The sequence below is a fragment of the Microtus pennsylvanicus genome, chromosome 2 (genome assembly GCF_037038515.1).
Source record: "Microtus pennsylvanicus isolate mMicPen1 chromosome 2, mMicPen1.hap1, whole genome shotgun sequence".
Lineage (NCBI taxonomy): Eukaryota > Metazoa > Chordata > Mammalia > Rodentia > Cricetidae > Microtus > Microtus pennsylvanicus.
In genome coordinates this window covers 135,479,358-135,495,635 of record NC_134580.1, presented here as the reverse complement: position 1 = coordinate 135,495,635, position 16,278 = coordinate 135,479,358, and the positions used below count along the sequence as shown (strand labels likewise).

Genomic DNA, 16,278 nt, shown 5'->3' with positions numbered 1-16,278 from the left:
GTGGAAGTTGGTTCACTCCCATGAGATAGGGAGCCTCCATATCCCCAGGAGCTTGTAACTTCTCCAGCTCAGGCTGAAACTTCAGCTCCTTCCTTCTTGTTCTTTTCACAGGTGTGTGTGTGACCTCCCTGCCCATCCTGCTCCCCCTTCCTTCCTCCTTCCCAGTGATACTCTAATAAATCTTCTGTTTGCTTCTTAGAAGACCTAATCGGCACAGAAGGTCTCAGAGGGAGAATCCTGCAAATGGGTATTTGAAGAGGGAGAAATGAAACCTAGTAGCTTTATGGGTGCTGATGAGGATGCTGCTAGGGATGTTGAGGGGGATGTTGATGGGGATGCTGCCAGGGATGCTGATGGGGATGCTGCTAGGGATGCTGATGGGGATGCTGCTAGGGATGCTGAAGGGGAAGCTGATGGGGATGCTGAAGGGGACGTTGATGGGAATGCTGTTAGGGATACTGTAGGAGGTGTCAGGAAATACTGATGGGGGTGTCAGTGTCAGGAAATGTTGGTCTCTTCTTGGGTTCTGTCCTCAATTGTGGGTCTGTGAGCCCCCTGCTTCCACTGTACATCTATCAGTTGCCGCTTTTTAAGTTTTCTTTCTTTCTTTCTTTCTTTCTTTCTTTCTTTCTTTCTTTCTTTCTTTTTTGCACTAACAGAGTGCTAGTTCCTAATAGAAGAGTGAGAAGTGTTGAGTCTATTCTTTCTTCTAATCTCACAGAAGTCTTTGGGTTCAGTAGACATTCCATCAAAGTCACACAAAACCCAGTGCTGTTGGGACCCAGGTTAATTTTGGTTTTGCCACCTGGTGTTTTGGAGTTGCTCCATGCTACGTTATTTGAGCCTTTTGTTTATTTCAGAGACAGCCATGTCCCCCTTCCCAGTCACACAGCGGGTAGTGGCAGTCTTGCTTCAGACTCTTCTGCTTGCTCCTTGTCTTGGCTAAGCTCTCTGTATGGATCAGCTCTGCCAGGGGTCCTCAGGGTCCTGATTCCCTCCCCTCCATCTCCTGTTCTCAACTCCTTCTTCCCTCAGCCCCTCCCCCCTCTGCATGCCTGTCGAGATCAGGGAAGCTGAAAACCCAACCCTTACATCAAAAGGGAGCTTGAAAAATACTTGGAGCAAAATCTGCTAACTGTGCATCCTCGCTCTGTGCCGGGACCGATATTAAATCAGGAAATGGCACTGAACAGCCGCTCTAAACACAGAAACAAGGGTTGTCAACACAGAAACCAAAAGCAATCTCTAACAGGCAGAGGTGAAAGGATCTGGCACAAGGCCGGGATGGGGGCTGAGACCCAGGAGAGGGTTCCTAGGCTGAATTAGTCTCTACCCTCTCTCCGGTGTTTAGAAAGCAAGTAGCTTCCCAGTTCTGTCCCTGGAAGATGGAAGAGATGGAAGAGAAGGAAGCATACTGTTTAAATACCGTTTGTCTTTCCATAAATGTCTGTTAAGCACCTACTATGTGCCCCATAGTGAATGAAAAGGATGCCTGCACCTGTGGAGATGGTTTGTTGGCTCCTGGGATAGAGTAGGATAGAGCTCCAGTTCTTTGGCCACTGGAGTGCTTGCTCTTACAGAGCTTTGTGGCTCTGTCTCCCGAACAGCTGCACCCAGGGGCCCAGGAGACAGGGCCCTTGCTTGGATGACTCTGTCAAGTCTTCTTGCTTCTGTGTTTGATATATTTCTGCACCTCCAAAGCCTCAGGCAAGTTTCACTTCCTCTCTTCAGCCTTCTCGGCCCCTTCTAGCAGTCATTTTCTCGAGCCCTGATGGCACTATGAATGTACTGTCACCATGTCTCCACAGCACATTTCCAGCTGCAATGCAAGGCCTGCAATTTCCTGGATGGAGGAGCCCTCGCTTCCCAGCAATGCTTGCAGAATTGACATAAAAATGAAAACCCTTGATAAAAATCCATTGTTGATGGATTTCCATCCTAGCTTCTAGATGGGAAATTAAATAGGTACAATCTTGTTGGAGGCTAATTTGACAATATTAACATTGATAATACACCTATCTTTCAATCTAGCAATCCCTCTCCTTGCTTTGAAGAGAAATGCTTGCACATGTGTTAAAAGGAACATGCATAAAAGCTGTTGGTGGCAGCGTCGTTTGCAACAGAGAAGCTCAGAAATGGCTTAAATGCCCATCAATATGGGACTTGCTCTAAAAAAGAAGAAGAAGAAAAAGAAAAATGACAGGGCATCCATTGGGCAGAATTCTGCACATACATTAAAAAGAAAGAAGCAGATCTGGGTATATGACTTGGAGGTCACTGAGTAAAACAAGCTAGCTGAGGCTGGAGACAGAGATGCTACAAGCAACATTGTTGCATATTTTACTCCAGGAACCCAGTCTTGTGCATCTATCATGTGTATTTCATCTTAAAGTAAAGAAAAGAAAAAAGATCCAGAGTGGTCACTGCAGTGCCTGCCTGACTGCAGCCTGGGTTTCATCACAGTCCAGCATCAGCACCATTTTACCAGCCTTCTGCGATGGAAGGTGCTATTCACTTCCTCAGTAGCTAGAAATCGGCTCCCCAGCTCGAGGAGCATCCAGGCAAGTGGGCTTGGGGTACCAAATCACCCCATTCCTTGGGTTAGTCTGTGAATGTTGGGAGGAAGGAATGAGGCTTTGATTAGGGATGAATGATAACAAGGGGGAGGAAGGTACTGGGGCATGCAGGAGAGGTCTGAGGGTTCAGAGATACTGAACAGTAAGCAAGTCTCTGAGTTTACCAATTCCTTCATCCACTCACTCATTCATTTATTGCATAACTATAATTGGATACCTCCTGCTGTGGGTATTATGCTGGCTACTGGGAACCCAGAAACAGCCCCCAGGAGCTCAAGGTCATCTCGTGTAGTTTCTCCAAATGTGTTTCCATAATCTGTGTGGTTGAATACTCTGTGTTTTCAATGCATTTTCTCAAGTGAAAATAATTTGGATTGACTGAGCAAACCGCATTCGGCCTCCCCTGTATTGTTTCCTAAAGCCTTTCTCAAACCTGAGGTCTCCCTGATCCACCTGGCAGAAAGGAGGGGCAGAGGCCTGAGCCCTGTTGTCTGACAGCATGGAATGGAGTTTTCCTAGAATGCTGTGGATGTCTTCTGACCCCCAAACCCAGCCTACCTTTTCTAAGTCCTTCGGAGGCAAGCAGCCAAATCATTCTGGGTAGAGGGTGGTATCATGTGCAGAGACCCATGGCTGAAAGCAGCTTAGTAGGCGGAGAAACTTAAAGGAATGGGTATGCCTGGACCATTAATGGGGGGGGGGGGCGTAAAGGTCAATTAGGGTCTGGTGGGAGACATCACATGCAGTCCTGTGAGGGAGCAGAGCTCCGGAGCTAGAATGACCGGTCTCATAGAGCAAGACTGACTAGCTCCGTGAAATAGCAAAAGTCAATCAGTCCATAGCCAAAGCCTCTGCTGTCTTTTAAGCCATGGATGAGGATAGCTTGGATGAGGGGGGTGGGTGCCAGGTGGGGAACTGGAGGCCTGAGGTGGAGGGAGACCGCTGTTTTGGTCAGGCCGTGAGAGGTGAAAGCCAGGATGTGGTTTCAGTGTCTGTAATGATGGCCTTGGGTGGCCATCAGGTGTGGTGAACAGGGAGTGGCACTGGCCAGCCTTCACCCAGCTGTGGCTATTAGCAGTGTCAGCTCCTTCTATGTGACCACAAGCCACATCCCCCTTCTTTTCCCTTCTTTTTTCTTTCTCCCTCCCCTCGTCTTTCTCTGCCCCTTCTCTTCCTCTTCTCCTTCTCCCTTTCCTTCTATCTCCCAAGCCTCTCCCTTTTTATTCTCTGTCTCCTTCTTTCTCAGCTGTTTAAGAGAGATTTGACTGGTACTTAAGGTCAAACTCAGGACACCGGCAGGGCCACCAAAGTCAGGACTGAGATTCAGAGCCAACCTCCGTGGTCAGCAGGCCAAGGGTGAGGGACACAATGGGAAGACTGTAAACCTTTCCTTTGGCTGGCGGCTCACCGTGGTTTCTTGCTGTCCCCACACAATCAGGGAAGAGGGGGAAGCCAGGGGTTCTTGTGGCATCCACAAAAAAGCAGTCAGACACTTCCCTTAGAATTGGGAAGAGGCTCAGCAGTGACCAGAATAGCCACTGGTCTCTCAGAGAGTTGGAAATCCCCAAAGAGACAACAGCTGGAGAAGACCCATACAGACACCTGCATTCCTGGGGGGGGGGGGGAGTGCTGTCTACTCATGGTAGAGGAACCCTTCCCCCGCTGCACAGGATTTTGAAAGTCAGAGGTTCTGGTTTATCACTTCTGTGTAAATTGAAATGAATCACTTAACCTCTGAGAGTCTCTCCCTCTGTGAGACCTCTATAGGTGGGCTGATGGAGGAACAAGAAGCTCTTAGGACTCTGATGTGTATCCCCAGCTACCTGCCTGCCAATCTGTGCAAAGGAGGAATAACAAGAGCTGCTGCCCCGTGAGAGGTGTGAGAACAGAATCCAACAAAAGTTATTTCAAATTCCTGAGTGGGTGGAGGTGAATGTTTTCGAGAAACATCTCTTTGAGGCCATACTACCCAGTGGGTTATGGAATGTGAGCCTGGTGTGTATCCTACAATTTTCTCTCAGACACACTAAAATAAAGCTAAGGAAAATGGACGTTTCTTTTGTAGTACGGATCCCTGCTCTGCTTAGCGCGGGAGGGGTTTTCCATCTTCGACTGGCAGAAGATATAACTATGGTTGCTACAGGAGTACCAGGACCTGTTATAGTACAAAACCTTGAAAGCGCTGGTTTGGATTCTGACGGCGGTTGTATGTGGCCGACCAGACTAAGTGGAAGTAGTAGCTGCTGTCGGAGGAAGAGGTAGGGTGGAACGACCTCGAGGCCCTCGCCCCCTCCCCCCACTCGCCTCTTGGAAGCCACAGACTTCCGGAGGTTTTCAGGGAGTGTTGGCAACAGGGCATCTTCTTCCTTTAGGGTCCCATGAAGGCAGCGCAGCACTCCAGGCTTCTTGCAAGAGAAGTGTGGGTGACAAAGCGTCCGAAGGCAGGCTTCTGTAGGCTTTCTTTCCAAACGCTAGTCTCTTCCCTGTAGAACTCAAGCCCTGTGACCCTTGAATTTAAGGGCTTCTGCTCGGCAACCTCGGGTAGTAGTATCCTCCTCTCTAGGGGAGCTGCGAGGGTTGCGAGTCTCCAACCCCTACACGTAGACAGCTGCGGTTCTCTATCCAGTACTCACACTGCACACAGGCACACTCCTCCCGCGTGCCATAAACCTCACTCCTACACTCACAGTTCCGCCTACTCGCTCACTAAGCACCTGCAGTCCTCCCTCCGGGAAACCTGGGTGAACCGCGCACCTCAGCGCTGAACGCAGGTGCCAGGGCGCCGCCCAAGTCTGGAAGCGCAGGCATGAAGGCGCGCCACTGGGTATCTATCAGGTTACCCCGATGGCTTGGCGGAGATGCCAGGAGGGCAGCACCGAGATAACCTCATGTTCTGCCTCTTGCTCTTCAACGTCTTGGGGAGCAATTTCTTCCCCTAGAACAGAAGTGACTCAAGGCCCTGTGTCTAGGACCCCTCAGCGTCCCTGTATCACTGCGGTGAAGTTAAGGAATTCCAGGACGATGCAACCGGGTTCGCTTTGGAGTAAAACAATCTCAAAGATAAATCGAAGCGCTAGATAGAAACTGCTCCGTATAGGGGCTCTAGCCGCTGGCAATCCCGGCTTTACTTGGGCTCGCTGGAGGTTGCCTGGGTCTCCGGCCTCTTTCTCATTGCTTCTCTCTCCGCTTCCAACATTCCAATCAAGCTCCCAGTCAAAATGCTTCCCAGCACCCTCTCCATCTCCCTTGTCTTTCAGGGTTGGGGAGCAGTCCTTTGTCCTGTCCTGCAGTGATACCCAGGACCGGGAAGAATCCCGCACAAGGATACAGAGAGCGTGATGGCAGTCTAGAGATAAACGTTATTAGCCCAAGAGTTACAGTTCCGAGACCCTGCAGCAGAGCACATCAGGAATTAGAATGGGGGAGGCTGGACCATGAAATAGAATAGGCTGTGAGCAAAGGTCTTCACTTGGGGCAACCTTTCTACCCTTCCACCCACGAGATCTCTCTCTCTCTCTCTCTCTCTCTCTCTCTCTCTCTCTCTCTCTCTCTCTCTCTCTGGAGGGGGTAGAAGCGGAGAAGCAAAGAAACGGGTTGGGGGGGGGGGGAGTGAACATAGAAGCCGCGAGATAGCTCAGCTAAAGACCAGAGGAAGATAGTGGCTCCAACAGAGAGGTAGTCACAGGGACAAAGAGGAGCAAAACTGCCAGGACAAAGGCCGAGTAATCCAAACCCAGAGAGGGCAGCGCATCTACTGGGATTTTGCAACTACTGGTCTGTGGCTGCAAGAGTCCTCTTCAAGGGCCACGTTCTTGAGAAGTGGGTTTCAGTCCTCAGTGGTGACCGAGACACTCGGGGAACAAGCACAGCTCTGCTGAACTCCGCGGTACTCCGGGGAGGGTGTGCAGTGAGGCACGCACTCGAGAAACGCTGGGTCTCAGATGGCTAAGGGAGGGAGCTAACGCTGGAGCCCGGTGGGTGTTTAGAGAGTCCGCCTGTGGTGGTAGAGGCTGGAACCGCTGTTTGCAGAGACCTGGAACTCTAAACCCGAAATGTCCTTAAAACGTCCCATTGCCGAGCTGAGATTCGAGCGTGCGCTCTCCTCGCTCTCCTCCTGCGACCGCGGCTGGGACAAGGCAAGTGGGTCCCTAGCGCCCATCTTCATCTGCCAGCGGTTGGGGCGAACGGCCCAGGCAGGCTCTCTGCCTAGGCGGCCGAATCATTTCTGCCAAGAGCTCACTTCTCCAAGGGTTTGAGATTTTCTCAGCCATTCACTGATCTAAACATTTTAGGTCAAGTTTTAGTTCAAATACGTTCACTTTGTTAAAAACAGACTCCTGAGACCACTGTCTGCCCTATCTTTCCTAAGGACCATAGAGAAAGGGTTTTTCTTATTTATCGGAGTCATATTTTTCTTTCTGTTACAGGGGAAAAAAATTCTGGTCTGGTTGTCATTGACGCGGGCCACTGGACCCCCGTGCGCGATGTTGGCCGGCGGTCCTGCGCAGCCCGGCAGCCAGGACACACTCACCTAGCATGCTTTCGACCGCTTTTCTTTCCGCGTCTTGAGATGGGAAGCCAGAAAGCGACGCGGGAGGCGGGTCCGGTCTCCGGATCCAGCGAATAAGACATCTATTTGCTTTTGATATCGGGGTCGGGGAGCGGGGTCTCAGAAAAATCCCATATTTCCTGCCTTTCTGGCCCGTTGGCGCTCTACAGCCCCGTCTGAGAGTCTAGCGTTCTGCTTTCCCGCCTCCCACCTCCCCGTCTGCGCTCCAGAGAGGTTTCTCACCGGGTAGCCCTGGAGCCTCTCCACCTGGCGTTTTCATTTTAGGACACTGATCTTTCCAGCTCGGGACCTTCCCTAGAGGGGAGTAGCCCACAAGCACACCCCGAGGGCTTGGGTATGGCATTTCAAAGACAGCAACCGGGGAGAACTCGTGGTTGAGTTAGAAGATGGGATCGCACGACCTAGGCATAGTTCCTGGGGAGTCTGTCCAGGATTCCAGGGTGCACACAGCCTGTGTTCAGACCTGGCTTGGCCGGGTGAATTAGTAAGACCAGTATGGGTCCGAAGCGCCGTCCAAGCCTGCCGGCACGGAACCAACCAGTTCAGGGCGCCTTTGCGCACCGTGGCCACTTGGGGTCGCACTTTATGCCTGTTTGAACCTTTGCACAGCCTTCAGAAGCTTGGATCAGCTTAATCCTTACAAAACGTTCAGACAAAAACAGGGCCCCGTTCCCCAGTAGCTCAGAGCCACTCGGTGCACCGACCGGTGTTGGTCTCTGCTCCGAGCCTCGCAGTACTCAGATTCCCATACGACTGGCCAGTGAAAGGTATTCAGAGCCTTTGGGCAGACTTTCTTGTTTACCTTCCTTGGGAGCATTTTGGGGGTGAGGGATAAATGAACAGAGAACGAGCGGTGAGACCACTGTCTCCGAGCTCAGTCACCAAACCGGCGCCTCTTGGCCTGAAGAACCTTCCTAGAGGTTAAGAGTTAGGTTTGAACAGAACTCTTGGAGTCCCAGCCCCGCCCTCCCCCACCGCGTACATTTGCGCAGACCTCCAGAAACACAGGCTTGCACGACACATATTCACTCGGCCCGCGGCGCCGAGGACACAAGGAGCGTCGCCCACTGGGCGGGGGCCGCTTGGGAACAAAGGGCCGGGAAAGCGTCATCCCGGCTCTTATTCTGAGCCTACTTGAGGGTGACACGGGCCGAAGGTGGGAGTGCAAAGAGTATCTAAGGAGGCGTGAGTGTAGGCAGGGGGTTGGGAACAGCGGCTTGGTCCAGAAGTGGGGCGCGCACCGAAGGCGAGTGTGCGGGGGGGGGGGAACCTCAACTCAGAGGGGGTTGGGGGTTGGGCCGGGCCGGCCGTCCCACTCGGCTACAGCTCTCTCCTCCAGGCCTCCGAGGCTTTGGGGCTCCTCCGGCCTCCAGTCAGCTGACTCGGGGGGCGGGGGAGCTGTCAGGCACGCCCCGCCCAGCGTCGCTGGGCCGCGGGGGCCGTGCAGCCATTGGCCAACACGCCGGGCCGCTTGGGCCCCCGCGCTCCTGTGACATCAGGAAGCGATAAAAGGCGGCGGCGGCGCCAGCTCCTGCACAGCTGCACCGCCGTGCTGCGAGCGGCTGCAAGCAAGAAAGCCCTAGAGCCAAAGAGCCGGAGAGCGAGCGGCGGGCGCTTTGCCCCGCGCCTCCCCTCTGCCCCAACGCGCACCTCGCCTGCTTCTCCACCCCGCCCCAGCTCGACACCTCTCGGTCCCGGCGCGGCCGCAGCCCCGAGCTCCGGGGCAGCTCAGGCAGCCTCGGGAGGACTCTCCGGCGCGCCGCCGAGTCCCCAGACAAAGGCTTGGCCGGCGGCCCCGGCCCGCAGCGCCCTCGGCTCCCCGCCTCCCCGGCTTGCCGCTCTTCGCCCCCGCGTTTGGCTCGGCGCGTCCCGGCCGGCCGCAAAGTTTCCCCCGCGGCAGCGGCGGCTGAGCCTCGCTTTAGCGATGGCCGCGGAGCTGAGCATGGGGCCAGAGCTGCCCACCAGCCCGCTGGCCATGGAGTACGTCAACGACTTCGACCTTCTCAAGTTCGACGTGAAGAAGGAGCCGCTGGGGCGTGCGGAGCGTCCCGGCCGGCCCTGCACACGCCTGCAGCCGGCCGGCTCGGTGTCGTCCACCCCGCTCAGCACACCCTGCAGCTCGGTGCCTTCTTCGCCCAGCTTCAGTCCGACCGAACAGAAGACCCATCTCGAGGACCTCTACTGGATGGCGAGCAACTACCAGCAGATGAACCCCGAGGCTCTCAACTTGACGCCCGAGGACGCCGTGGAGGCACTCATCGGTTCCCACCCAGTGCCCCAGCCGCTACAGAGCTTCGATGGCTTCCGTAGTGCGCACCACCATCACCACCACCACCACCCTCACCCTCACCACGGGTACCCAGGAGCCGGCGTGACTCACGATGAGCTGGGCCCGCACGCTCACCCGCACCATCACCACCATCACCAAGCGTCACCGCCGCCGTCCAGCGCTGCCAGTCCGGCGCAACAGCTGCCCACCAGCCACCCGGGGCCGGGACCGCACGTAGCGGCCGCAGCGACGGCTGCGGGTGGCAACGGGAGCGTGGAGGACCGGTTCTCAGACGACCAGCTGGTGTCCATGTCGGTGCGTGAGCTGAACCGCCACCTGCGGGGCTTCACCAAGGACGAGGTGATTCGCCTGAAGCAGAAACGGCGGACCCTGAAGAACCGGGGCTACGCCCAGTCGTGCAGGTATAAACGCGTCCAGCAGAAACATCACCTGGAGAACGAGAAGACGCAGCTCATTCAGCAGGTGGAGCAGCTTAAGCAGGAGGTGTCCCGGCTGGCCCGAGAGAGAGACGCCTACAAGGTCAAGTGCGAGAAACTCGCCAACTCCGGCTTCAGGGAGGCGGGCTCCACCAGCGACAGCCCCTCCTCTCCCGAGTTCTTTCTGTGAGTCGTGGCGGGTCCCGGCCCCCGCCCTTGCCCTGGCCCAGACTCCCTGTCCTGTGTCCCTAACCCTGGACTCCCTGTCCCTGCCATGGCCCCGGCCTTGACCTGTTTGACTTGAGAGAGAGGGAGGAAGGACGCGAGGGCCACGGGTGACGGGCGGGAGCACGGGTGGGTAGGGATCCTTGACTCGGAAGAGAGCGGCTCAAGCCAGCGCAGCCTGCTAGACTTGGGCAAAGTCAGAGGGACCCGGGCGGGTGGGAGGTCCCGGAGTAACTTTTTCTCCAGGCTGGAAGGCCTTGAGGCCTTTTCCAAGGAGTCGCCAAGGCCGTCTGGACACTTCTGGCTCTGGGAACTTTGTGAGTGCCAGGGCGGCCAATTCGCAGCCCAGAGCTCAGGTCGCCCCAGGAAGAGCAGAGGAGAGGAGAGGGACTCTGGAGTCCCCGAGGGCGAGAGGCAAGGCTGAGGAAGGAAGAACAGACAGATCTGTCTGTCCAGAGTCCGGAGAACACTGGCTCTCAGCCGGAGACGCGGGCCTCAGTTAGGACATTCGGCGCGCGAAGAAAAAAAAAATTTCATCAGTTTTATTGCCTGCTCGATTATATAGAAAAATACGAAAATCTGCATTAAAAATATTAATCCTGCATGCTGGACATGTATGGTAATAATTTCTATTTTGTACCATTTTCTTGTTTAACTTTAGCATGTTGTTGATCATGGATCTTAACCCCCTTGTTTCTTTGAGTGAGTAGGGATGCAGTTCCAAAACTCCTGCGGCTGCGGCTGCAAGAGAGCGCAGTTTCAGTCGCCGGCCGGCTTGTAAATTACCGCCCGGCCAAACCACACCGAGAACGTAGCAGCAAGCTGAGTCTTTGTTTGGGTTTATTATTATGGCATTTTTGTTTGTAAGTAAAAATAAAAAAGATAGAAAAACAACCAACTTTGTCGTGGGGAACCTTTGGAATTTGTATATTCGGTCCCCCTTTCCTTCCCATTTTTTTTCAGTTTCTTTGGTGTTAAGGGAGAGATTGTGAGGGAGGGAGATAACTGTGGACATTCACACCTTGGGTGCAGGAGCATGTCCTCAACCCGGTCTTCTGGCCAAACTGACCACCCCCTGCTCCCCAAGAAGAAAAAGAAAAGAGATCGGCTCCTTGACTTTTCATCCCAAGGGCTGGCTTGGAATCCCTCCAGGAAGGCGCTAATTGCAAGCCCCCCCCCCCATGGTTTAGGGTGAAAGAACTCCCCCACACACCTCTTGCAACTTGTCAATGGTGACCTGAGCTCCCATCGAATCAAATGCCATTCTCAGAATGTACCAGAAACCCACACATAGGCAGGTAATGCTGCAACTTCCAAGTGCGTTCTTTAGACCAGTGCACCATGTGTCTCCCTGCTATGGGGATAGCAGGAAGAGTTATTGGTGGTGCCCCACTCCCGTCGGTTGTACAGTAGTTAGAGGGGAGGTCTGGGTGTTTTTCTTTATTGTTACTTTCATTTCTGCGGGTCAGTAAAAGGATTTAAGTTGCACTGACAAAAATACCAAAATGAAAGCGTACTTTTTTTTTTAAGTTCCCATCTGAATTTGCTGGCGCTGCTGGCTGGATGCTTTTTTTGTTTGTTTTTGAGTTTGTATTAGTTGATAAATTTACAGTAATAACAAGATTGTATGAACCGCATGGTGCTTGCAGTTTTAAATATTGTGGATATTCGTCCTGCATCGGAAACGAGCTTTGGTTTTTACTGATTCAACTGTGTTGAAATCAAACTTGCAGCAACGCAACAGAAATTGTTTTTAATTTCATGTAAAATAAGGGATCAATTTCAACCCCCTGCTTATGATATGAAAATATTAAAATCTAGTCTTATTGTAGTTTTAATTCAGACTGGTTTCTGTTTTTTGGTTATTAAAATGGTTTCCTATTTTGCTTATTAAAACCATTGAAATGGCGTTTATTTAGAGGACTCTGTGTTTCCATGACTTTAATACTCTTGTTTCTTCAAGAATTTCTCTTGAATATCAAGTTTGGGGCATTTGTTAGCAATGGATCTCAAGCAAGGGTGGGCAGATCAGTTCTCTCCAGTGTGTGACTGAGTGTGCTTTATGTGAGCCTCAAATGTGTCCTCTGCTTTCCACCCAGGTTCAGACCCAAGTCGAGCGTGCATCTGTACGCTGAGAGAGGGCATATCTGAGAAAGACACTCTCCAGTGCTTTCAGGCTTGGCGATCAGGGTCAGGATTGGGCTGCCAGCCGGCCTGCAGCAGGGGTAGTGAACCACAGAAGCCGGGCCAAGAGTTGCCACCTGGATAGAGGATGTTAGGTCTTTTTTTTCTTTTGGAGTCCAGGGCCAGTTAAGTTGCAGTCCTTGCCTTCTGCCTGGGTCTCAACATCCTTCAGCCAGGCACGGGCAGCTTAGAACTAGTCTGCAGGCTCTAAAGGGAGGCTTGCCCTCCTTTCTCCGAGGTTGATGGAAGCAGGTGACACCAGACACTAGATGTTGGGATGCGGGACTTTCTCGGTAGGAAGCTCCTCCTTGGAATTTCTTCCCAGGTTAGTATGTTCAGGGTACACAGGGCCAAGCGCCCTCAAAAAAGACACTGCATAGAGGAGCTTGGATGTCAGTGTGTCCTCAAATTGGAGGCTGAAAGGGCTTAGGCTGGCTTAGCAGCTATGACCGTAGCCTGAAGATTCCTGATGTGGAAGTGGCCCTAGGCCGCTTCCCTTTCCCTGGTCCTATGAAGGTCAGTACTACCTTGTGGCCCACACTCCTGGTGGCCTCCTTAGAACCTTGTCTGTCATTTAGATTGCCTTTAGACCAGTCTCTCCCCGGCATTGGGGCAGACTGCCCAGACCTTAGAGGAGCTCTCCTCTTTTGGCAGAGACTAACTCTCTGTGGAACTTCCTGCTTCCCCGTAGACTCTACTATGCCTTGAAGTTCTTGTCATTGGAGTTTCTAACAGGGAAGTTCAGGATCCAGATGGGGGAAGTTATAGACCCAAGCAGGGAAGCCCAGTTGGGGACCTGAGTAGGGGGTCGCCTGGAAAAGACAGGGAGAGTAAAACTTCAAGGGAACAGATTTTGGCTAGAATCCCGGGAGCTTGGGCTAGTGATTGGCATCTCAGGAAGAAGTTTGGGGGCCTAAACAAACAACCATGACAACAACAAACAACAACAACAAAAAAAAAAACAGAGCAAAATAATACTGACCACGATCCACACCTGTAGTGCGTCCGTGGTGTGACTTCAGCTCAGAGTGATTTCCCAAACCCATTCAATTTTCCCAGTGGAAACAAGGTTTGGCAAGCAAGGCTTCGGCCTCCATTTGGAAAAAGGCAGCTGAGCCCGGTTCTCCCACGTGTAGGCGGGAGTGATCCATTTGTAATTCCCTATGCAAGCGCCCCTACAGGTACAGATATGCCACCTTTAAGGAAACAGGCCTCTCTTAGGGGAGTATCTGAGAGACTCCATTGTGCAGGTCCCTGCAGTGATAAGAGTGGATCAGGGACTTCTGGTGGCAGAGGCTTTAAATTTGGTGGTCTGATTCTGTCTAGAACCATTCGGAACAGACTAGCGTTGTCCACTTCCGTCATTGCCTGGATTTTAGGAAAGGCTGTAAATTTCAAAGAATTGTCTTTATTCTGGATAGACACTTAGACACACCCAGTGAGGTCACCATCCTTGTGCATCCAGAAAGGACAAGAAGTGCCACCCATTTAGAGTTGCCAACTGAGTTTGGAGATGAAATTCTAGGCACAACCCTAGTGACACGTTGTCACACCAGGGCACCCACACCCTGCACTCACACTGATGGGCCCTGGCGGCACTTTAGTGCCTGCTCCCAAATCACCCATTGAATATTAACTCCCCCCAGGCCACAAATGGAGGAACAGCTGGGTAGAGCCCGCAGCTCTTTGGAGAGGGCCAGGTCTTGTGGAATGCTCTTGAGACTGGGGTTTCTGTAGCAGAAAAGCCCCTCTACTTGCAGCCGGCCAGCAATTCATACGGGCCAGGATGCCACAAGCCGGGGAAATGGGACATGGATAGCCAGGACCTCCAAGGTGCGTCCAGCGGCGGTACTCAGGAATCTTTATCCTTCTTTTCGGTTTCTATTTCTCCCTACTGCTAGAGGGCAGCTCGGGATCCTACACTCCCCACCACCCACTGAAGGAAAAGTTCTCCCTGCACCAAAATCTTCTAGGCTTCCACTGATCCCACGTAGACAAGTTGGCGCCTGCAGACAGAGACGCACCCGGAGACAAAAACGCACAGACACCAACACCGGGAAGCACTCAGTGGGCACTCGTAGGCTCTATCTCTGGTTGCCTTCTTTGCTGGGGCAGCCGCTGCCCTTCAACAGTCTAGGCCGCAGTCGGGGTTTCTTCTTCCCGGCTTTAAGAACCTGGGGCAATCGCTGCTGTCACCTCCTTCAGTTCAGCGGGGAGGCGCTCAGGTGCCCGAGGTTCAAATAACTCGGTTTACCTTCTCTAAGCCTCTTTTTCTCTGTACGTGCGTCTCAGTCTCCCCCTCCTCTCTCTCTTCCTCCCTCCCCTTTCTTTCTGTCCCCCTCTCCCTCCCCAGCCCCCATTTTCCATTTCTTTAGCCTTTCCAACCTAATCTTCCATTTTGTTTACTCCCCTGCCCTTTAATCCAGAGCAGCCTGAAAGCTGGTCCTGAGGCGTCGCTAGCCAGGCAGGAGGAAGGAGGGATGGCCAGGCGGGTCTCCAGTCTGGAGTCACCATTTAGCGTTCTGCACCTGCGCTGTTTAGGGTCTGGGCTTCCCTCTGCCCACTCTCCAGTTTCATTCCATTCCGGTGGCCCTCGCTGTGGTTGGCTGGGGCCTGCAGGCTGACACTCTGTTCAAATCTCTAGGGAGACTGAAGCTGGTCCACAGATGCAGTCACAGTAAGTCTTTGTCGCTTGCCTCTGGGCTTTTCTGTGGCAGGACGGCTCCCTGCCCTTGCCAGTTAGAGGTTCCCATTTTCCTTTTATGCTGTTCAGGGGCTTCTGGACCAAAACTCACAGTGGAAGCCACACCATACACAACACTAGGCTGACCACTCCGTGACCTGGAGGCTCAGTTTCTGCCAGGAGGGCCAAAGGCCTCACTCAGTCACAGGTCAGCCCTCCTCCCAACCCCGTCTTCAGTTTATCCCTGGTCCGGAGGGAGCCAGGAAACTCTGGAGTAGAGCACGGAAGATTCTCTTGTGTGCTTTCAGATGCAAAGCTCCATTGTCTTCTGGGCCCTTTGATTTCCCCAAAGGAATACTCTGGACCCCTTCTTGAGTAACTTTCACCATCTACAATCAGAAGGCTCTGGTGTTTAGATTTATAATGAAAGGAACTCTTCCCCCCCTCTGACCAAAATAAAATTCTTCCATCGCATATCTTTGGAGGCAGCATTTCTCCAGCCCCTCAGAGAGTCAGTTCCTCGGGAATGGGAATAGCTGAACTGGGCTGCTGTCCAGCACTCCATCCAGGGAGGACAATTCTGATAGAGTGCGGGGCTGGTCCTGTGTCTCCGGTGTCATCTGAGCATCAAGAGCAGGCAACCCTGGGCTTGCCTTTGAAGGTTGGGGCTTTTCTGGCTCAGAAGACAGGGCCTTTCTTTTGTGGGAAGGCTACTGGTGGAATCTCCTTTTTCCCATAGTTCCTGGTCAGGAAGCAGTCTTTCAGTGGGGGGGGGAGTGCATTCACCAAGCCCCCCCATCAGTTCCTCAGCATCCTGTGTAGCTTCTCTTGTCCATCCGCACACCTTCACTGGTCCTGTACACATTTCCACGCCTCTCAGTTTTAAATTCCTTTTCCATTGTCCTACGCACGTTATCTTAACCGGTACATTTAGATAATATCAGAGCTGGCTGTTCTCACTTGGAAGAAATTAAGTATGTGAGAAAAGTTGCGGCTCCAACACGAAAAACCACCTAAATTAATAATAAGGATTTGTTCTGAAGCAGAATTCGGTTGCAGCAGCCTCGTGGCGTTCTTTGTGAGTGAAGCTACTTTTAAGTAAAACAGCAGCTATTTATTATATATTCTGTTTTATTTTATTTTATGCTTTTATTTTTTAAAAAATGGATGCTGTCTTCGGGTTGGAAAGGGCAGCTGCAGAGGTGGTGGGGGAAGGCCTGCCTGGAACTCTCTGTGAGAAACAAACTATTTTTGACTTGGGAAAGCTGATAAAGTCCATACATCTGTGCTGTGGCACTTTCATTTTGGAGTGCTGTGTATTTTACCTGGGCTGA

At 52.7% G+C, this 16,278-nt stretch overlaps 1 protein-coding gene across 1 annotated transcript; it reads left to right on the top strand.

The window, feature by feature from the left end:
• The first annotated feature begins 8,938 nt into the window (after positions 1-8,938).
• Mafb (MAF bZIP transcription factor B) lies at positions 8,939-11,915 on the top strand. The gene has a single exon (XM_075962897.1). It carries the CDS (start codon positions 9,071-9,073, stop codon positions 10,040-10,042), a length of 972 nt encoding a protein of 323 aa, XP_075819012.1. The 5' UTR covers positions 8,939-9,070; the 3' UTR covers positions 10,043-11,915.
• Positions 11,916-16,278: the final 4,363 nt, after the last annotated feature.